Here is a 23,108-nt window from a genome sequence, read left to right as displayed (position 1 = left end):
CGCCGTGCCCTTAAAACCCACTTTTTCCAGCAAGCCGGGCTGGCTTAAGAAGAAATTTTAAATGTTTTAATTGGTTTGTATTTTTAATTTTGGGCCAAATTTATATATATTTTAATTGTTTTTAATATTTGTATTTCATGTTTTTTAATTCTGGCTGTACACCACCCTGAGTCCTCAGGGAGAAGGGCGGTATATAAATTTAAAATAAAATAAAATAAAATAAAATTCTCTTCCTTCTCATAGCAGACCTCTGTCATATGGTTGAGTACAGGCAATCCTTGACTTACGACCACAACTGAGCCCAAAATTTCTGTTGCTAAGTGAGACAGTTATTGAGTTTTACATTTGATGATCTTTCTTGCCATACTTGCTAAGTGAATCACTGCAGTTGTTAAATTAGTAACATGGATGTTAAGTGAATCTGGCTCCTCCATTGACTTTGCTTGTCAGAAGGTCGCAAAAGGTGATCACATGAACAACCCAGACATTGCAACTTTCATAAACATGAACCAGTTGCAGCCATCCAAATTTTGATCACGTGACCATGGAGATGGTGCAACTGTGAAAAATGGTCGTAAATCACCTTTTTCAGTGCCATTGTAACTTCAAACCAGACGCTGTTTTAGGACCTCTTTCCAGAGCACGATACCATAGTCTTTTGAGACTGAAGGTTGCCAATGATGAATGAATGTAACTTCAAACAGTCACTAAATGAATGGTTGTAAATTGAGGACTACCAGAAACTGTCTGGCAGAGGCATGGGATAATGCCATGGGGCACATCTTTCTGCCTATTGAAGCATGGGAGGAATATATATTAGTGAGGTTGTCTGGGGGAATCCTGAAAGAAGGATCTTGAGTATCTCTCTCTTTCTTCACTCAGATGTATTTCACTTCATTACTAAAAATGTATTAATCACTCTATAGCTTATGATTTTCTTGGGGATAATCAGCTAAAATAAATGAAATCCATATACCAATGCAATGTGATAGCATAAGTAGTAAAATGAAACAACAGTGGAGCGCAGCAAAAATAGTTCCTGGATTCAGTAGATCAAATACATATTTTCCTTATGTGGGAGCACATAAGAATGTTGTAGGCTATTGTACACTCTGGGCACTGTACAAAATCATAAAAACTTGAACTAAAATAATCTTAAAAGAAACACAAATCAAACAAAACAACCCCCTCCCCCATATAAGGCCTGGGATCAAAAGCAAGTGTCACTTCTGGCATTTCTTCTCCTTGAGCTCTTTGGAAATTCAAGGAGCATCCTGGGATTGGCACACAGAGAGAGGCCACATAGGAGCAATCTGGTCCAAGGCCTTAGTCACATGCCTATTAGAGGCTATAGCCAATGACTCAGCCCAACTGCCTGATAGGTCTGGTCCCATGCTGTCTCTGGAAATCAACAGGGTCCATCAGTTGCCTGGGGAAGACGAATTTAACAGGCTCTTTTGTCCCACGGAGATGGTCCCAGCAAATGCTTTATTGATGTGATAATAATCGTTGGAGTTTGTGTCTGGATGCACTGGTGTGGGGCTTGGAGTCTTATCTTGACTATATCTATCTTTTCATCCCCAGATTCTGAAGTGGATAAAACAATCTGGTGGCATATGGTGACCATTGCTGTGCCCAAAGTATATAAGAATGCACAGATGAAGAAGTCATGTTTCTTTTTGCTTGCTGGTGGAAGAAATAGTGATCCAGAAGAACCTGCTGAATACTCTGCTGATCAGATTAGAACTCTAGCAGTCACAACTGGATCGTACGTAAACTTTTCCTTAAGGAGGGGTAATGACAGTTCAACAACTTCTTAGGAAAAGTCCTCAATGGTTTCCATAGGAATCAGGAGCCGTGGTGGCATAATAGTTAGAATACAGTATTGCAGGCTAATTTTGCTGACTGCCAGTAGTTTGATCCTCACCAGTTCAAGGTTGACTAGCCTTCCATCCTTTTGAGGCCGATAAAAATGAGGACCCAGATTGTTGTTGACTCTGTAAACATTTAGAGAGGCTGTAAAGCATTGTGAAGCAGTATATAAGTCTGAGTACTATTGATATCACCTTACAGGAATTAGGAACCTGAAGGCAGGAAGATGTGTTGTAGAAAGCAACAACTGAATGTGTATCAACTGTACATCCAGAGATGGTATTCAGCCGGTTCGGACCAGATTGCCCTAACCGGTAGTGGAAATCCCACCCGCCCCGGCTCTATGCCATTTAGGCACATTTTTGAAGCCAGGCGCCAGCAAAGCACATGCGCAGAAGGCCAGGCGCATGTATGGATGGGGCGCATACCCACATTTGCAAACCGGTAGGGAAAGTAAGTGACTACCACCCGTGTGTACATCTACTGTATCTCTAGTTATTTTTACATTTTCTTTATCTCATATAAGATTAGGATTTAAAACCTAATAATAAACAATAGAGGGAGGAAAACGGAATAGAAGTAGGATTAAATAGGAATGTAACTCCACCTTCCTAGATTAAGAACTAATAAAGTAGGAGATTGACTGTTATTAGTACTTAACTTGGACTTCTTGAATACACTTTTCCAGAAGTTTTGATCACACCATTTCCTCCAAATCCCTGTTTCTTTATTTCATCCAATCAACCTATTGGTCCATCATATGTCTTTTTGTAGATTCTCCTGTGACTCTCCTAAAGACCATATAAAGGAATTAAGATAGATGGCTGAGCACAAAGGCTCCAGAAGGTAGTTTGAAATATTAAGGGCAGCAAAGGAGAAAGAACATTAATCTTCTGAGGGAGGAAAAGGTCTTTGAAAGCTGGCAGAGAAAGAAGTGGAACAGCAATAACTGCAAACTTTATCAGAACAAAAAGCAAAGCAATCAGAGGGGGTAAGACTGAAGGAGGAGTTCAGCTATTTGCATAATCATGATTTAGAGTATCATCATATATTGCTCTGAAAATATAAAACATCTCTTCATTGCTGTTATATCAGCGTATTGGTGTCTGGAGATGCTTGAAGGTGCTATAAATCACTACTGTGGAAATAATTTGGGGGTGGGGAAGGAAACAGGGGTGGGTTCTACTTACCTTTACTACCGGTTTGCAACGGGGCCGCACATGTATGCACGCGCACATGCAGAGAAGCTTCTGTGAATGCGCAGTTCACCAATGATGATGTTGTGGTGGGTAGGCAGAGCCTCCCGCCGGTTTTACTACCTGTTCTATAGAACCTGACCGAACCGGGAGCAACCCACCACTGGAAGGAAAGCCAAGCAAAGAGAACAGAGGAGGTACCCCAAAGTGCACTTACTTCTGGTAACATCAAACGGAAATACTTATTCTGTTACCCTTGTAACTATCGTTTGGGGTAAATTGGCTAGTGACCTTCCTAACTGAGTTAGATTTGAACTTTGACATCTCGAGTCATTATTTAATTTCATATCATATTGACTCACAATGTTACTGAAGACACTTTCCCACTAGTTGCATTAAAACAAATGTCCTGTTGTTTTTTGGGGAGCCAGGTTGTGTCTCTGTGTGTCTCTGTGTGTGTTTGGCTTAGTGCAGCGATGGCTAACCTTTTCCGGACCGAGCGTCCAAAGCATACACACATGAATGCGCACGTGCACACCCGAACCCCCAAAATGCAATGTGTGTGGCCCCCGCACATGCGCGGGGCCCAGTGATGGGTTAATACCAGTTCGCCCCAGATTGGGCAAACTGGTAGCAGTGGAGGGAGGCTTCGCTCACCTGCTGAGACGCTTCTGCAGATGTGCAGAAGCGTTGCACGCAAGCACGTGAGTGTCCACGAGCAAACCGGTAGCGATGGGATTTGAAACCCACTACTGGTGTGGCCTCCACATGCAACCCCATGCATGTGCGCCCACGCATGTGCTCCATCCCCGCATGCACCCACCTGCACACACGCCCCCCCACATGCCCCCTGCCCCCCACGCATGTGTGGCAGAGACCTGATGACTAGCTGGCCAGCGGGAGGCATGCGCGCATGCACACATGCGCACATGCGTGGCAGAGCTGAACTGGGGCGATGGCTCGTGTGCCCACAGAGAGAGTGCTGTGTGCCACCTGTGGCACGCATGCCATAGGTTCACCATCATGGGCTTAGTGTCTTAGCAAATAGTAGAATTATTCAATAAATCATGGTGTAGGCTAATGCGTGAAATAACTCTCTCTCATGCTCACATCAACATTCACGTCATTTGGGAAAATAGACAGTTCTGTTCTATAAAAGACATTCTTCCTCATACTAACTTTAGTATAATGCCATCTGTAAATGTAACTTGAAAACGAGACATAAAGTCTAACACAGTGGTGAAATCAAAAAATTTCCCCTACCGGTTCTGTGGGCGTGGCTTGTTGGGGAGAGGTCATGTGACTGGGTGGGCGTAGCCAACTCAACATCATTCACATCGAGGGGCTCCTCACCGGCCCCTAACCCCTCCCCTCCCAGCCTGTGAATGGCAGGAAAATGGAGAAGGGAATATTCCTGCCTACCATCCTTCCCTCAGTCTGTGCTGAGATTGAGGAATGGATGACAGGCAGGAAAATCCCCTTCTCCATTTTCTTGCATTTCATGAAAACGGCTCCATTCCAGCTGCTCCCCCTGTCCCCCTCCCTCCTGCGGACTACCTTAAAAGGTACAGGCTGCAGCAGCTCCGTTCTGAATGGAGGGAGAAAAGTTAGCATTCTCTCTGCTGCATTTGAATTCTGTGGAATATTGAACAGCCGGAAGAGATGAGCGGCAACCAGCCAGGCATGGGTGGGGCCAATGAGGGGTGATTACTATCAGTTCGGCGAACCAATGCCAATAATCCCTAGCGGTTCGCCTGAACCAGTCCGAACCGGTCGGATTTCACCCCTGGCCTAACAAGAAAACTTTATCCCATGATGCTGGAGCCACATTCAGCCAGCTATTGAATGAACTATGTACATGCACACACACATATACACACTTTTTATTTTAACTTTTAAACAAGAAGACAAAAGCTGACACAAACTAAAGGAAAGTAAGGAGGCAAAAAAAGGAAAGAAGTTAAAAGAAAAAGCAATAAGTATAAGAAAAGAAAAATATTGAAGAAAAATATACATATACACATATACGTGTGTGTGTATACATACACACACACGTACATAGCAATAGCAATAGCAGTTAGACTTATATACTGCTCCACAGTGCTTTGTAGCCCTCTCTAAGCGGTTTACAGAGTCAGCATATTGCCCCCAACAATCTGGGTTCTCATTTTACCTCATTTGGAAGGATGGAAGGCTGAGTCAACCTTGAGTCTGGTGAGATTTGAACTGCCAAATAGCAGGCAGCCAGCAGGCAGCAGAAGTAGCCTGCAGTACTGCACTCTAACCACTGCACCACCGCGCGCGCGCACACACACACACACACACACACAATATTTCTGGCCTTTATGTTCCACATTGACTCCGGTTTCTCCTTGTACTTCTCCAGTTTCTCATATTCTATATATAAGGACCATAGTTGTCCCAGTGATGATAGAACCACTTGGGGCTGTGATTCCTAAACTGTGCAAGTGGCTCCAACAGATTCCAGGAACAACATCAGAGCTCCCTGTCCAGAAGAGTGCAGTGCAAGGAATAGCTGAGATACTGCACAGAATCTTAAACTCCAAGACCTCTGGTAGAGGAACCAAGATTTAGGAAGACATATGCCACGTATAAGCATGACAGGGGAATTTTGATATAAAGAGAAAATATAGTACTGTACATACGGTATTTTTCAGAGTATAAAACACACTTTTTCCCCCATAAAAGGGGGTGAAAATTTGGGTGCGTCTTATACACCGAATGTAGCCCTGCCCACCCACCGGCCCCTAGGAAAATGGGGTGCACAGAGGCGGCAATAGGCTATAGCAATCCCTGTAGCCTGAAACAGCTGATCTTCAGGAGGCTGATCCAACTGACAATCAGCTGCTTGTGCTAATCAGGCTGTACTGAAGCTGAAATTGAAACGGGCTGCTTGCTGCAAGGAGGCAAATTGCTGGGAGGCAGAGGCAGATTTTTTCCCTTTGTTTTCCTCCCCATAAAAGGTAGGTGTGTCTTACAGTCCGGAACATCTTATACTCCGAAAAATATGGTACATACATACATCTCTTTCTCTAAAGTTACATCATATTGCTCTTCTTTCTATAATCTATCTTGTCTAATCATGAAAACCATAAATTGCAACTTCATTTTTTTCATTTTGCTACAAAAAATCCAAAAGAAGCTTCCAGACACCAATAAAAATATAGATAATGTCTTTTCTCTAATTAAGCACGTTATATTTAATCCTAATATTTTTCTCTTATCATATAAATTTATATATATATATTTGCCATTGTTTAAATGGTACATCTGATGTCAAAACACATACATTGTCTGTAGAAAAAAATATAATTTTGGGCAAAAAAAAAATCACCTTATTACACAAATTCTCTCCAACAGTGACAGCTTTAATTTCTCCCATCTTAATATGTCGTTCTTAATTTCAGTCCTTGTCTTAACATAATTATTTTGAAAAGGCTTACAATTCATATTTGCCACAGTAACACTCAAATGTTTTACTTTTTCTCACTCTTAAAACACGTTTTCTCCATCAGTTCTAATTAATCTTATGGTTTCATGTTAATGAAATGATTAACTATTTGTTAATATTTTTGTCTTCTGTTTATTCATCTTAAATTTGCTAATATACGAAATTCCTTTGATTTTTCCCATTAATGCTTCTACTCCCTCTAGTGGATCTTCTAGAATTAACATCAGGACATTCACAAATGACCTTAATTTATAAATTTCAAGCTACATTAAAATTCTTAGATGCAGAGAAGGCGCTTTGATGATTTGTATTTGTTGTTGTTTAAAGTTCTGGAACATATGAACTTTATTAAATAGGTAAAATTGATTTATACACCTCAGAAATTACAAATAATTGTTAATGGAAAACTAACAAAACCTTGATAGGGGACAAGACAGTATATCCACTAGCTCCAATTTTGTTCATGTGGGTTCTTGAAGTATTAAATAGAGATACAGGTACTGATGATCACAACTGAGGTCAAAATTTCTGTAGCTAAGCAAGATAATAGTTAAACGAGTTTGCCCCATTTTACAACCTTTCTTGCCACAGTTGTTAAGTGGATTACTGCAATTGTTAAATTAGTAACACGGTTGTAAAGTGAATCTGGCTTCCCCATTGACCTTACTTGTCAGAAGATCACAATAACTGATCACATGACCCCGGGACACTGCAACTGTCATAAATATGAACCAGTTGCCAAGCATCTGAATTTTGATCATGTGACTATGGAGCTTTTGTGATGGTCATAAGTGTGAAAACCATACATCACTTTTTTCAGTGCCACTCTAACTTTGAACAGTCACTAAACGAATGATTGTAAGTGGAGGACTGCCCTTATAAGACAAGATCAGAAAATTATGGGGGTTATGATCAGTGGTGAAGATAAAGGTAAGTAAAGCACAGGGGCAGGTGGGCGGGCCCAGCTGATCGTCGTGTCAGTGTTCCAGAAACACCCCCCCCCCCAACTCCAAGTAAAGACTCTGAAGCAAGCACTTTCAAGGTTCTATTTACTAGAATAGGTAAACTGGCACATCTGGGAAAACCCGAATCTGAGAGGTCTGGATTTTCCCTCAGTAAATCATAACCCCCAAAACCATCCCCTCGGTCCTCAATCGATCACATGCTTCAATCAACCGCCGTCCCATCTCGAGACATCACTCTGACCACTCCTTCTCCAGATGCAGGATTGCCCTGACCTTGACGGACAGGAAGAATGCTATTATGTCTACAGACAACCTGTCTACTAAATCCCTCCTCCTACTTTCCCACACACAAGAAGGTGGCAGCATGGAAGCTTCCGGCCTAATATGGCTTCCAAAGCTGACACGTTGGAGTTACCGGTTCACCCGAACCAGTCTGAACGGGTAAAATCCCACCCCTGGTTCTGATTAAAAAAGAAACCTATAAGTTATGAGTGTATTTTCTAAACATAGTTTGATTGAATATCCTCTCCAAGGCTGTACTTATGTGCCATTAAGATTTTTTCAGTGACGACTTTGAATCCCAGCAACATTCAAATCTACACTAATCTATTATTTTCTTATATTGCAATACTATACTAGAGTTGGATCTAATGGAATAAGCCTGTTATTCATCTGAAAAGCAGAATTATTCTCAATGTCACATAGATAGAGACATTGAGTATATGAGCAAGGACCATGAATTTTAGAGCAAGCTGTTGCGTTGCATTGAGCTGTGGTGGTGCAGTGGTTAGAATGCAGTAGTGCAGGCTACTTCTGCTGACTGCTGGTTGCCTGCAGTTTGGTAGTTCAAATCTTACCAGGCTCAAGGTTGACTCAGCCTTCCATCCTTCCGAGGTTGGTAAAATGAGGACCTAGATTGTTGGGGGCAATATGCTAACTCTGTAAACCACTTAGAGAGGGCTGTAAAGCCTTATGAATTGGTATATAAGTCTAAGTGCTATTGCTATTGCTATTACAGGACCCTTAGTACTAAACAGCAAACATACCCACCATTCTCTGCTTTTCAGCCATATCTAAAAATCAGAGTTTTGCTACAGTTGATAAATATAAATTGGCTACTAAAGGAGTTGTTCATTCAGTACAACATAACTGTTCTGCCCCAGCTCCGGATTTCCGAGGATATTGACACACACCAACGGTCCTTATCAAATTTATTAAGTAGCAAGAATAAACCAAAGTCCGGCAAAGGTTGGCAACCAGCCCAGAAAACAAAATACAATAAGACTTTTCCAAAAATGCTCTGATGATAATTACAAGCTGTTTCCAGCAAGAAACTTACTAACCGCATGTGACTTAAATAGGCTAAGGGAGTAGCCAGTTATCCTCAAGCCTTACTCTCGAGGAGACCACCTCCTCCTCCTTAGTAGCCACTCCTGCCTTTTGGCAGCCCTGTGTGCGCGAGCATTGAGAAGAGGCTCCTCCACTTCACTCTCTCCACTTGAAGGAACCTCTGGAGGTTCTGAAGGCCCTGGCTGAGTCTCTGCTTCTGGCACCACATCCTCTTCAGCCTCCTCGCTGTCTGACACGAGCGCTGTCTGCGCTGGCTGCTGGCACAACACCACACTAGCCTCCTCGTCTTGGGATCAGCCATGATCTGCGCAGGCCGCTGGTGGGCCACAACAATAACCCATTCCCATTCATTCCAATTGCAGGTCAAATCTTTGCCTGACATATATGGATTTGGGGGTGGTGAGGGTGGAGAGACAAAAGTGGCGGAAAAATGCTCCCACAATTGCAGAGCTCAGCTCAATTGTTACTTTCTGTTTAGAATAGTGGAATAGTCTTGACTTAACAACTAGCCATGGATATTTCCAGCCCTGTGACAGCTGGGGATTCATGGGATCATAAAAAGCTGGGTTGAAAGCTGGGTCCAGCCCACAGGCTGACTGACTTTAAAATGACATCTACCTGATGTTACTGGTGTCAAACTATTTTGTCTGAGTTTGCCTATTAAAAAGCAGGCTCTGCCAGAGTGGGATGATGTTTTTGTTCTTTAAAACTGGTTTGGACTAACTGGTTTGTCTTGGCAGGGTTGCAGTTCTTCTGATGCAAATCCCCTTCCAGCCTCTCACTTTCTACGTAAGTACTTGTGGGTTATGCTTGCTTTGAAGTTCCCTTCTAGCTTTCAAAGGAGAGGTAGTGAAGAGGGATGAAATGCTCCCGGTTTGGACCGAATTGGGAGATCCGGTAGCGATTGTGGCAGGTGATTCAGAGAACCGGTAGCGATGGCGGCGTGAGGCTCCGCCCACCCGCCTGGGTGTCATTATTTCCTGCTTTTAAAAGGTAAAAAAAAAAGGCTCTGACGATCACGGGCCCCAGCTGTGATTGTCAGAGCCTCTTTTTTACCTTGTAAAAGCATTTTTTTACAATCTATTCACCCGAATAGATTGTAAAAAAAATGCTTTAAAAAATAAAAAAAAAGTTGGCCACGCCCACCCAGTCACATTACACACACACCCCACCAAGCCACATCCACAGAACCAGTAGTAACAAATTTTACATTTCACCACTGATAGTGATGCAGGACAACAATTTTGGATCCCAAAGAAGTTCCTGATGGAAACTTTCTGTGCCATTGCAATAGACTGTATGGCCTGCAGCATTGCAGAAGAACAGGTAGTAACTTTCAAAGGAAAACAGAATCAACCATCCAGCATTTCAAGAGTCATGAACTGAGTGGATTAAAAAATATAGCCACTTAGAGGTTGTTGTTTTTTTTTTTTTACAAAATGAAATCACTCATTTGTACATCGTATACATGTACTCAAATACTTAATCAATGTAAATTTGGAAATAATGTGTATCACAAACATATGCACAAACACACCCAAAAAACCAATGGTAACCTAGATATACAGTATAAGCATGCATATATGGCTTTTGAGTAAATGCTATACATTGGTCTACAACTTTGGAACCCTACCAATTTTCTTATGGTACTTTATTGTATATGGGCTAAGCAGCCTTTCAAAACTTGAGAATAATAGTTCTGTCATATTCTTCATCTTGCATGGAGTTACCATAGCAGCAGGAACAGATCCAGAAAAAGTTCTTGAAATTCTGATCATGGCAATATCCCTGTGGTGACATGCTTGACATTTGAGTGCTTTGCAACTGGTGGGTATTCACAATAATTGCAACTTCCTGTTGATGCTCGGTCAATATTTGTACATTTCACAACCAGCTTCCAATAAGCAGAATCAATGGAGAAGCAGTAAAATTACAAGTTCTAATGATGTGATGACTTACTTAATGACTGAATGGAAAGTCCACTGCAGTCATGCAATGTTTTACTTAATAACTGTGTTGCTTAGCAATGGAATTGTCGGTCCCAATTGCTAAGTGAGGACTACTTGTACTTGCATTATTTTACAGACATGAAATCATACAGACATTTTTTTTCTAGACTGCAGTTGAAGAGAAAAATACAAGTATGACTGTAAATTATTGGCTAAAAGTCTCTTGCTAAGCAAAGAGGTTGAATGCTGAGCAATTTGCAACAGATGCTGGGAAGTGGATGAAATGCATTCTTCCTTGGAGCAAGTGATAGAATCTGCCATTATTTTGTAAAACAAGAAATGACTATTTTTTTCTTATTATTATTTCCAGAAACATCCTTTGGGGATGAAGAATATAACAGAAAATAGTTTATTTGCATATGTTTTATGGAGATTTATTAATGACCCAACCACTTCACTGGACTGGATCATCCAATTCCCAATGGTCAAGGTAATCCTGAAATTTACATTCTTTACTATAGAGTTGTAGAGCTTGGGATCCTGCAGAGATTATTGGGCTCTAATCCCCATCAACCTCAGCCTGCTTGAACAGAAAAGACAGACTGGTAATCCGCAACATGTAGAATAGGAATCCCCAACCTCCAGGCTATGGACCAGTACTGATCTGTGGCCTGTTAGAAACCCAGCCGCGCAAGTGAACAAAACTTCATCTGCATCTGTGTGGGATCTAGATAGCACATGAAACCATCCCACACACCTACCTCATCCGTGGAAAAATTGCTTTCCATGAAATCTGTCTCTGGTTTCAAAAACTGCTGATATAGAGAACTGCAGATTTCCCATATTTACTGTACAATGCAGCTGTTGAACCAGTGGTGGGTTGCTCTGGGTTCGGCCGAAAAAATGCTTTTAAAAGTTAAAAAAAAAAAAGCTTCTGATGATTGTGCGGCTCACTGGGATCATCAGAGGCTTTTAAAAGCATTTTTTTCTGCAATCTCTTTGGCCGAAGAGGTTGTAGAAAAAAAATGCCTTTAAAAGCCTCTGGCGATCCCAGCTGAGTTGCCTGATTGTCAGAGGCTTCTAAAAGCATTTTTTTCTGCAATCACTTAAGGTTGTAGAAAAAATGCTTTTAAAAGTAAAAAAAAAAAAGTTGGCCATGCCCACCCAGTCTCATTACCCCCCCCACCAAGCCACACCCACAAAATAAGCCACGCCCACAGAACCGGTAGTAAAAAAATTTAGAACCCACCCCTGTGTTGAACCCAATGGAATCTTTCTAGAAGACAGATGATTTGTGTAGCTATATATCCTTCTAATGTCTGTGTCTGTAGACCAGGGGTCCTCAATCCCTGGGCCGTTCAGAAATGGGTGACACAAGTGGGGGACAAGCACTTGTACATATGCACAGCTCCACTTGTGGGAGCAGTGGGCGCTTACACAAATGAAGATGTGCATGCTCGTGCACTTGCCACTCACACAGAGCCATCCCCTGTCCCCCACCTCGCCAGTCCACCAAACCGGAAAGGTTGGGGACCACTGCTGTAGACCACATGTGATTACCCTCTGAGCTGTAGAAAACTGCTTTCTATTTAACATCAGCAATGCTTAGTTGTCAATGAAAAGAAAGAAGAGAAAAAGGCATTCTCAAACCAAACTGTTCAATCTGACCCCTTTTATACTGTTAAAACGTCAGTTAAATCCCCAATTCTGGCCTCCTAATTTATGCTTGTGTATTCCTTGTTGCCTTGCAAAGGAATAGAAGCCTTCCAATTAGCGTTATCTCTTCCTTGAGCATTCCTTTGTTCTCCCATTCAGCCCCCTGGTGCTGCAGGGAAGGGAGCTTACACAGATCAAAGGTGTAAGTTAGGGCTGAAGTGTAAGTTATCCCCCTGATGATATATGTAGTTCAGGGGTGGGTTCTAAAATTTTTTACTACCGGTTTTGTGGGCGTGGCTTATTTTGTGGGCGTGGCTTGGTGGGGGTAATGTGACTGGGTGGACATGGCCAACATTTTTTCTTTTCTTTTTTTACTTTTAAAAGCATTTTTTCTACAACCTTAAGAGGTTGCAGAAAAAAATGCTTTTAAAAGCCTCTGACGATCAGGCAACTCAGCTGGGATGCCAGAGGCTTTTAAAGGCATTTTTTTTCCTACAACCTCTTTGGCTGAAGAGGTTGCAGAAAAAAATGCTTTTAAAAGCCTCTGACGATCCCAGCTGAGCCGCGTGATCATCAGAGGCTTTTCTTTTTTTACTTTTAAAAGCATTTTTTCAGCTGAAGAGGCTTTTAAAAGTTTTAAAAAAAAGCCTCTGATGAGGTGGGCGGGGTAAGCGAGCGGCGACCGGTCCGGGGACCAGTTCGAGGGTGTGGCCAGCCAATGTTATTACCGGTTTACAGAGGCCTAATAACAGTATATGTTTGTTACAGGAAGTTAGTTACAGGAGATACAAATATAAAGGCATAATATATATGTGATACAAATACAAAGGCATAATACATCATATATGTGCAGAGGTGGGTTGCAGCAGATTCTGACCAGTTCTGGAGAACCGGTAGCAGAAATTTTGAATAGTTCGGAGAACCGGTAGTAAAAATTCTGACTGGCCCCACCCCCATCTATTCTCTGCCTCCAAAGTCCCAGCTGATCGGGAAGAAATGGGGATTTTGCAGTATCTTACCCCTGCCACACCCACCAAGCCACGTCCACCAAGACATGCCACGCCCACCAGGCCACACCCACAGAACTGGTAGTAAAAATTTTTGAAACCCACCACTGTATGTGTGTTATACAAATACAAAGGCATAATATGTGTTACAGGAAACTAATGGTTACAGAATAAGAAGTTTCTACTAATTCTAGTATACCAGCATATTATATTCTATTATTATTTATTATACCTTTATTACCGCTTCTCTTCAATACTGTTGTTCTCTTCCTAGGAAGACTTCATAAAAAATCATTAGTAAATAACTTGTACTTACCACATTTAGAAAAGAATGGCAGGACTTTCAAATACATGCACCTAAATAAATCCTTGTGGCCACTTTAAGATTAGCTTGGCATCGCCAAAAAACATTTAATGACATAGATGATGCAATGGCTAACCTTTCATGTTATGGGAAATGAATAAAACTTATAATAATTGTTCTGCTGCCTCACATATTGAGCACTGCTTGTTCTGTTTTCCCTTTTCAGCAGAGAGAGATGTTGGTTTTTCACAGGAGCCTATTAAACATATATGTTTAAAACATAATTTTGTTGATGCTTTGAATGTACCATGTCAAATCTGCGCATGAAAGCCAACCTCTTTTCAGAAGGTATAATCCTGCTCTCTTCCTATGCAGGCCACTGTGCGAGCCCTGGACACAGTTACAGATTTCTTGCTGAAACAGACTGGCGAAGATGTACAAATCACCAAATTTATGCTACTAGGCTCATCCAAGGTATCTGAGAGGGCCAAAGCCTAAGTAAGACGGCTGGATAGTATGCTCTCCTTTCACCGTCTGAGGGACCCCATCCCTTTTATTCCCCCATCCCCCTTTGTCTTCTCTGCTTTTAATTCCTCTTTGGTAGAGGTAGTAGAACTTGGCTGCAAAAATTCTGCTAAACTCCAAATGACAACAGTTTTCTGTACCTGCTAGTTACATCTAGTGGTTGCCTGGACTTTTGCAGACCAAGTGTGATAATCCATGCAAGTTTGATTTGTCTGGCATCCAAGAGTCTACATAATGGTGAGCACTGGTGGCACAGTGGTTACAATGCAGCATTGGAAGCTGACTCTGCCCACAGCCTAGTGTTTGATCCTGGAGAACTCAAGGTTGACTCAGCCTTCCATCCTTCCAGCATCAGTAAAATGAGGACCTAGATTGTTGGAGGTAATATACTGACATTTGTAAACCATCCAGAGAGTGCTATAAAGCACTATGGGACAGTATATAAATCTAACTGCTATTGCTACTGCTACTGTTGTTGTTATTGCTATTGCTGTTGCTTGAAGGTGGGGGAAAAGCGAAGGAGACAAAATTGAGTCCTAAGTTGTTTCCAAATCTTTCTTCATTCTCTGATGGCTGCCAGCACAAATTTTAAAGTTTACAACCAAGATAGCTGTATAATAGTATAAAAGCCAAACAATTCTACATATATGTTATGAGAGAAATGTGTATAGATCTACAATTCATCTTTAATGTGATAGAGTGACGGTGTGGTTTATTGTAGGTCATGTGGTTATAATCAACAAAAAAGTACTCCTTACCACTGTCTCTCTTCATTAAAGTATTCAAAAGGCTATCCATCCCAGAAAAATTCCTGAGTTTATTTCCAGCAGCTCCTCTCCATCTTTCTATCTCCCCCTCTTAGCGTGGATGGATTGCTTGGCTGACTGCAGCCATTGACAAGCGCGTGGTGTCATTTGTCTCAGTCGTTATGGACGTTCTGAATTTTGTTGAGGTGAGTGTTTTCAGATGCAGTACAGTATACACCTGTACTTTGTGTATACTGGGTTGGATTGTGACAGGAGAAATATTCTGTTCCTCCAAATTTTTCTAAAGGAGCTTCTTAACTTTTTGAACATAATTATAAAGCTAAACAGCTTAGAATAGGTAATCAAAGCCTGATGGGTCTCACACATTAATTGGGTGACTTCAGCTATTGGAAATGAAAATTAGGTTATGGTGGAAGAGGGGTGAGCAGCCTATTTTAGAAGTTCTGGAGTCTCACAATGGTCCTCACCAGCACAGCAAATGGGAAAGGACTGGAAAAGTTGGAGTCCAAAATAATGGATGGAACCAAGCTGCCATTGCTAGCTCTCATTTTAATGGGGGAAAATATCCTGTCCTGTCAGAGCTACTCTCAGATCAATGCCAGTGCTTCCCTATCTGCAGGTTATTTCTCCATTCAGTTCAAATTGAGTTGAGATATAAATCTAAATCTCTGCACTTGAACACGTAGACTTACAAATTATTGCATAAACTGGGAGGGGCGTTTTGTTTCAAGGTTTGAGATGATTAAATACAAGTTGGAAAGTTCTCAGTGTCTTTCCCAAAAGACAGCTACTGTGCAGATTTTTTTCCCAGTAGTTTCTATGGCAACCACTACCAGTCTCCTCCCAACATCCTAATATAATAGTAATTGAAGGACTTATAGAAAATACAAAATGACTGCCAGAAAGAAAAGAAAAATTTAAAACTTTTCCATTTGGGTTTTTTTAAGGAGAAGTACAGTTAGACTGTCCTAAAAATAATTGGAAGTATCGCCTTTATGAGCCCTAGAAAAGTTAGTGAAATTGTCATCTCTGTTACTTCATTCAGAATAAAAAAAATTGAAAATGGGCATTTGCTCCAAAGCAGAGATGTTATCTGATGTGTCACTAAAAAAATAGATGTAGTTTCCAAAAATCCTAACTAAACTGTCCCTTGAAGAAGCTATCTCTTTCTGTGTTACAACACTTGCATTTATGTACCAGTGGTGGGTTGCTACTGGTTCGCCCCAGATTAGATGACTCGGTAGCGGGAGGCTCCGCCCACCTGCCGACACTTCTGCGCAGGCGCAGAAGCGCGCAAGAGAGCGAGAGTACACGCATGCACATGAGCGAACCAGTAGCAAACTAAATTGAAACCCACTACTGCTGTGTACCCCATCTAGTTCATAGCAAATTCGATGTCCCCTGAGAATTTCAGAGAGTTGCAATTCTCACAAATGGAGGGCACAAGGTTGGGAAAAGCTGACATTTATGCTACAATGTGGTTTGAACCCAGTATTATTGACAGGAGTAATAGGAGCCAAACTATGTCTGATGCTTGCAGGATTGGTCTGCCCATGTGATTGGGGAGTCAGCTACTTAAAAATCTAATGCCAACAACCTAGCATTTTGTCACGCTTCCCTTCATTGCACCAAAAAATCACAGCTATAACCTTCTGCAGAATTTACATCACCAGTACAGATCGTATTGTGGCTGGAGTTTTGCACTGGCACCTTTCTACTACATCAATATTACTCAACAGATCGATCATCCCCGTTTTGAACTTATTGCTTCAAATATCGACCCTTTGAGTAAGTACACACCACTGAAGATTAAATGAGTGGGTTGAATTAATGAAGGACTAGATTATAGGACTGTGGTATTTAGCAGGATACAGATGGATTTAGGGAGATGCGGAGTATGTGAAAGAAACTTGAGACATACATTGATGGGCTTTGAGAACAACCTTGAGGAACAGGAGGAAGAGCTGCAGCCAATGCAATGGTCAGATAAGAGAAATCTCAGCTCAAAGGAGGAATAGAATTTGAGAAAATGTCTCAGACCAGACTTTCCCTAATTCTCTTTAGGATAAAGGCAGGGAGGGGAAGATACAACCAGAGTTTCTAGGTTCTGTTACTTTGACCCTCTACTGTGATGTCCAATCTGTCTTGAAGGGCTGACACATACTTAAGGTGTGGGTGAGGGCAGTGGTGGGTTGCTCCCGGTTCAGACCGGTTCTAAAGAACAGGTAGTAAAACTGGTGGGAGGCTCCGCCTACCGACCCCAATATCATCAGAATGCTTCTGCGCATGCGCAGAAGAGCTCATGCACGTGCGAGCAAAGTGAGCATGGGTGCGCGGCCCCATTGCAAACTGGTAGTAAAGGTAGGTAGAACCCACCCCTGGGTGTGGGGACAAATTAAATATCAAAAGCAGTTCTATTCTCTATCCTCTGAACAATTACTCCTATCCTATTTTGCTTTCTGCTCAACTTGAGGCAAGGTTGAGATTCACACATTCCTTTTTTTTTTTCTTCTGTTCCCAGAATATAATGAGTATTATATAAACAAAGCAAAGTACCTACTTGTGGCATCAGGAGATGAAATGGGCCCGCCTGACAATTCTTATTATTATTTTAATCAGCTAACAGGAAAGAAATATCTCAGGTGAGTTAATCCATAGTAGAATGATCTCTGGTGTAGAGGCTCTTGGGTTGCATTTTTGGAAGAGTGGAGTGGAGCAATAATCAGTACTCAGTGAGAACTTGAGTTAATGAGTTGCAAATAAATTGTACAAAAAGAGTGCATCTGAGGGATTTTATTACAATTACAACTTAACTCTTGCAACAACTATACTGATAGCATAGGTTAGTGTTCCAGGGGTGTCAAACTCGATTTCATTGAGGCTGCATCAGGGTTGTGTTTGACCTCAGGGGTCCGGGGTGGGCGTGGCCAGGGTGGGTGTGTCCAGCTTGAAGTCACTTGTGTCGGGAGCGCCTGTGGTGGACTGAGGGTTCTGCCAGTGAAAAATGGCTCCTGAGCTCTGTTTTCGGCCGTGACAGCGTCCTGCAACCCTCTGCCAGCAAAAATGGAGCTCGGGAGAGAGCGCTGCCCTCGCGAGCTCTGTTTTCAGCCACGACAGCCTCCTGCAACCTTCTGCCAGCACCATGGGCCGCTCCTTTGCTGTTTCCAGGGCAGCCCCGTGGGCCAGATCTAAGCACCCTGCAGGCCAGATCTGGCCCGCGGGCCTTGAGTCTAACACCTCTGGGTTAGACAGTCACTTTCAATTTAAAATGAGGGGGGAAAATTGTGCTGGGGAAAATCCAAGCTCTCCTTCAGACATGTAAATCAATGAATGAGTTTAATTAGTCACTGTAGAGTTTAATGAGAGGCAGTGGAGGACAACAATCAGACTTTACATGTAATAATGACAAGCTTGCCTTATTTGAAAATTGCCTCAAATATAGCTTGAATTTCAATTATCTGATAATGTTTGTAGATTTATTGGATTTTGCCGATTGATGAGTAATATCAATCCTATGTAATATCCCAGGATCACTAAATAGCCTCCTTGGTCAGGGTAGAGGAGAAATGGCATTTTGTTTGGGAGCAGAAAAATAACCCAGTACTGCAGCTTATTTTAACACCACAGCGGGATTTGTTTACTTTGTGTGCCAGTGGCAAAATTAAATAGGCAACTGTGCAAAGTTGTTTCAAAGCGAACTCTTACTATTCAAGCGATGCCTGCATTTCACTCCATTTTCACCCTGATCGTTTACAGGATCATCCCAAATATGAACCATGCCTTAGCTTTCTATGAAGATAGTATTGGAGTTCCAACTGCCACTTTTTACCTTATCACCATGCAGAATCAACAGCATCCTCAGGTCCACTGGAACAGGACTGTGGTGAGAGACATATTACTCACTACAGCCAAAAACAGTTGATCTACTACGTTAAAATATGAGCTCTTTTGAGTTCCACAAAAGAGCATTTTCAACAAACAATACTCCTTATTATGGTACCTTAGTATATCCAATAGGATGGTCAATGAGAGCACCAACCTGGAACCCTCCAGATGGAGTGGTTGGGAATTCTAAGAGTTTCAGTCATAATACCTCTGGTGGACACTTCTTGGGAAATCTTTGTTATGTTACTCATTACTTCTAAGTACAGTGTTTAAATTATTTTGAGCAAACATTAGTCGCAGCAAACCAATATAGACTGGACTCCCAATCCAATTCTGAGTGAGAAAATGTACTTCCCATTCTTTGAGAAGTGGGGTGATGAGGGTCGGTGGGATAACTGGGGTTGGTGGGAGGAAGAGGGCTGGAGGATTAAGTTACCAAAATATGCTTGTTCCACAGACCACCTGTATATAAAGCTATTTAACTGATGGCCCATCATATCTTGACTTCATCAGGTCATAATAGAGGATGATGAGGGATGAGTTCCAAATACATCAGGACAACAGCTAATTGAAGAAGACAGCATTAATGACATAGTCGTCCAAGATTTGATTTACGTACCAACAGTGTTTTTTGTTTCCACTTAGGGAAAAGGAAAACAACACTCAAATAACACCTGCCTTCATTTCTTTCTCATTGATCCTTCCTCTTTTTCTAGAAAAATACTGGAGGAGTTATTTACTTTTCCACAGATCAGGAGCCTTCATTGATTTATGCTTACTATGCTAACACTAATGATGATACAAGGTATTGGGGCGCTATACAGTTATTTTTTCCATTCTCTGCCCCTTTTTGAGAGTTAATTTTGCAAAACCAAATGACATATTTTTTTAAAAAAATGATATAAACCAAAAGGAAATATAGAATTAAAATGAGAAATAAACCAATTCAAAAAGGAGGAAGAAAAAAATATTGGAGTGTACAATTTTCTCTATTTTTAACAACTCTAGGAGAGATTTCAGGATGCACATATTATCTGGACAAGAAGCTAAAAGGAATCCTATCAAATGGAAACGTGTTAAGGTGAAGAAAGTGGTGAGTAGACATTCATTCATTCTTCATTCAATAAAGCCATCCACTTAATACCAAGCATACCCAGGTGTATAAGATATGGATGGGAAATTTATGGATGTTTAAATATTGCTATTACCCTACAGTTCCCAACATATCTCACTATTGAGTGTCTAGCTGAACCGTTCCTTCATCTGTCATCTCTGAAGAAGCGTTAGCATATTGTAACTCATCAGATAGAGTGGCTATCCAGATCTCACTGTGGGCCAGCTCCTTGGTTGTCCTGTCAGGCCATTTTCAATGCAGCAAAACATTTGTTTTTATCTGCTTTGCTTTCTTTTCTCAATATATGTTTCAGCCCCCCAGACTGCACATTCAGGCTCAATCTGGCCAAAACTAACAAAAACTCAAAAAAGCCATTATCCATCGCTGTAAATAATACTCATTCAGATACATCAGAGGTTTGATATCTTGTTTTCTCATGGATGATTTCAACTTTCTAAACAGTAACCAGCTATTTCTTCTCTTTTTCTTCCTTGGAAAGAGCACAAATGTTTATAAGAAAGAAATCAAAAATCCAGACAAAGGATGGACAGGATTCTTCATTGAGGTAAATATTCAGTTTTGCAGATAACGTTTTCATTGGTTGGGGGAGCAGTCAAGGTTAAAGACTGGGCTTCCTCCACTTCTGGGTATTCAAGACTTTTTACCTGAATAATCAGCTTTTATAAAGCTGAGCTTGGGATAGGGTGGGGGGGGGGGGGAAACCAAATGTTTTAAAAATAGGTCACATCCCTCAGGGCCGGATTTAGATGAAAAGAGGCCCTAGGCTATTCCACTTATGAGGCCCTTTCACCTATAGTGAAAGTGTAATTTTAATTTTGCTAACAATTTGAATGTAGGGAATGTAGGCCCCTCTTGATCTTGAGGCCCTAGGCTGAAGCCTAGTTAGCCTATAGGAAAATCCGGCCCTGACATCCCTGCCCCTGCATGCAAAAATTGTTTCACATTTGCAAATGAAGCATGCTTTAATTAGGATCCTGGCAGGGGTGGGCTTCAAAAATTTTAGCAAGAGGTTCTCTGCCAGGTTGCTGGGTGGGCGTGGCCATAGTAGGTGTGGCCTAGTCAGTCTCCTGCACCATGGGAGGGAGGGGTGTTTTTGCCCTCCCCAGGCTCTGGAGGCTTTCCTCGAACCTTATGATAATTTTATGTCATGTTTCATAAAATTTACCAAATTTCAGTTCCACGGGAGTCATGGGTCCCAGTTTTTGGACACATTCTGTAAGTTAGCCCACTTGAAATGTCTTGGCAGAAAAAGTGTTGATCTATGATGTACCAGTTTATCCAGTTAAAGGTTACAGATATGAGAGTTTTAGAAGCATATGGATTGTTATGTACTTGTCAGAGAATGATTTGCGCTTTAGCTGCCAGATCTGATCACATGTTTTGGAAATCTGGCTGGAATGATTCCTCCTCTTTTTGCTACTTTTGCGATTAGAGTCTTCATTGGTATTGAGCTGCCTGTCTTGAACCACCAATATTTGTCAATCAGCAATTTAATAAAACAACCCCCCCCCCCCCCCCGTTTTTAAGAAGTCCATTTGGACTACTTCGGGCTCTTTCAGAAGTGTGTCAAAAGCTGTGTTTAAAAATAACTTGAAATACAGTTGACAGGCAGAGGGCGGGGCGGGAAAGCACAGTGGTTGTGGAGTGGGAGCAACCAGACCTGCAGTCAGGTCTTTGTTGGACTACTTTACTGGGCACACTTGACCTTAGTTGTAAGACCAACAAGTAACTGGGGCTTTTTAAAACCCCTTTTCTAAAAGGATGCTAAATCCATATTCAGAAGCAACCAGAACATGGGTTTAGCATTTGTTTAGAACTAAGCTTGTATTTAACTAAGCTTGTATTTAACAGTAGACAGAAATACAGCTTACAGGCATTAGCAACTTGACTCCTTCTCCCACACCTTGTAACTTGACTGCTTAGGACTGGAAGAGGTCAGAATAATCTGAGAGTCTTATCCCTTTACTTCCCAGGTGCTTTACCTGTGGTTGATCTATGTAATCAGGAGAAATTTCTCCTGCTTTACCAGGTGATCCTTGTTCAGCTCATACATCAACATCCTCAGTAACAGAATGTAGATACCTCCCCATCATCTATCAAAAATAAATTCCTTTCCTAGAGGCAACCCATCTTAGAGTGAGGAATTACGTTAATAATTCTTTCGAATTAGTAATTCTTACACTAAAGTGAGAGCCAGTTTGATTTAGTGCAGGGGTCAGCAACCCGCGGCTCTGGAGCCACATGTGGCTCTTTCATCCCTCTGCTGCGGCTCACAACTGCCAATGAGCAACACCCACCGACCCAACCATGGATAAATCCAAGAAAAGAAAAGTTTCAGAAGAAAACAGAATCTTTAATTCAACTATATATGCTAATTTTGTGGTTGCTCAGGAAATAATCAGGCACAGGAAGAATTTTGTGGCTCCCGGTATTTTCTCTTCTGTGGGAAACAGGTCCAAATGGCTGAGTGTTTAAGATTGCCAACCCCTGATCTAGTGATTAGGACACCATGCTAGAAAGCAGGACTCCATGAGTTCTAGCCCTGCCTTAGCCATCAAAGCCAACTGAGCAACTTTGGGCCAGTCACTCTCAGTGCAAACCATCTCGCAGAGTTGTTCTTGTGGCATAAATAGGAGGAGGAAAGTGTGTGGGATATGTTCACCGCCTTGAGTTATTTGTATAAATAATAAAGGACAGGATTCAAATAAATAAATGAAGTTACCTGGAAGGTAATACTCAGTGGAAAAACCAATTTGCTTAATTTGTGCTGTGATAAATCTAAGGGCAGTACTACTTTCCAACCAGAAGAGCAGAGGATATTATATTGCAGCATCCTTCTCTACTGACTCAAAAATGGACAGACGCGTGTTAATATAGTTGACCAGCTATGCGCTTTAATGCCTCCTCACCATCTTCATGAGCAATATAAATTGAGGAATAAGGAACTGTTTGGCACAGCATTCTTTTGCACCTTTTTCTGAAGCAGGGCTTTAAAGAATATGATTCCATTACAGGCTACGTATTC

General features: G+C 41.6%; 1 protein-coding gene and 1 long non-coding RNA gene across 2 annotated transcripts; both read left to right on the top strand.

Moving 5' to 3' along the window:
• Positions 1-1,584: 1,584 nt before the first annotated feature.
• Positions 1,585-2,961, top strand: LOC148115395 (uncharacterized). Its single transcript, XR_015732468.1, has 2 exons — positions 1,585-1,768; positions 2,647-2,961. It is a non-coding gene; the product is annotated as an uncharacterized LOC148115395 (long non-coding RNA).
• A 6,638-nt stretch (positions 2,962-9,599) lies between these two features.
• Positions 9,600-20,651, top strand: LOC117663112 (autocrine proliferation repressor protein A-like). The gene is made up of 10 exons (XM_087885155.1): positions 9,600-9,644; positions 11,175-11,294; positions 14,147-14,245; positions 15,159-15,248; positions 16,722-16,851; positions 17,585-17,705; positions 18,820-18,946; positions 19,665-19,753; positions 19,957-20,041; positions 20,562-20,651. Exons 1-10 carry the CDS (start codon positions 9,612-9,614, stop codon positions 20,649-20,651), a joined length of 984 nt encoding a protein of 327 aa, XP_087741281.1. The 5' UTR covers positions 9,600-9,611.
• Positions 20,652-23,108: the final 2,457 nt, after the last annotated feature.

The sequence above is a fragment of the Pantherophis guttatus genome, chromosome 2, assembly GCF_059756535.1.
Source record: "Pantherophis guttatus breed Tessera chromosome 2, ASM5975653v1, whole genome shotgun sequence".
Classification (NCBI taxonomy): domain Eukaryota; kingdom Metazoa; phylum Chordata; class Lepidosauria; order Squamata; family Colubridae; genus Pantherophis; species Pantherophis guttatus.
This window is presented reverse-complemented; position numbering and strand designations above follow the sequence as displayed.

Bases quoted from the DNA above. Each gene is read 5' to 3' on its own strand.
- LOC117663112 (XM_087885155.1), top strand. From the start codon at position 9,612: ATGCAAATCCCCTTCCAGCCTCTCACTTTCTAC. The intron at 15,249-16,721 runs GTGAGTGTTTTC...AACCTTCTGCAG, and splicing joins ACGTTCTGAATTTTGTTGAG to AATTTACATCACCAGTACAG. The intron at 19,754-19,956 runs GTATTGGGGCGC...TAACAACTCTAG, and splicing joins AACACTAATGATGATACAAG to GAGAGATTTCAGGATGCACA.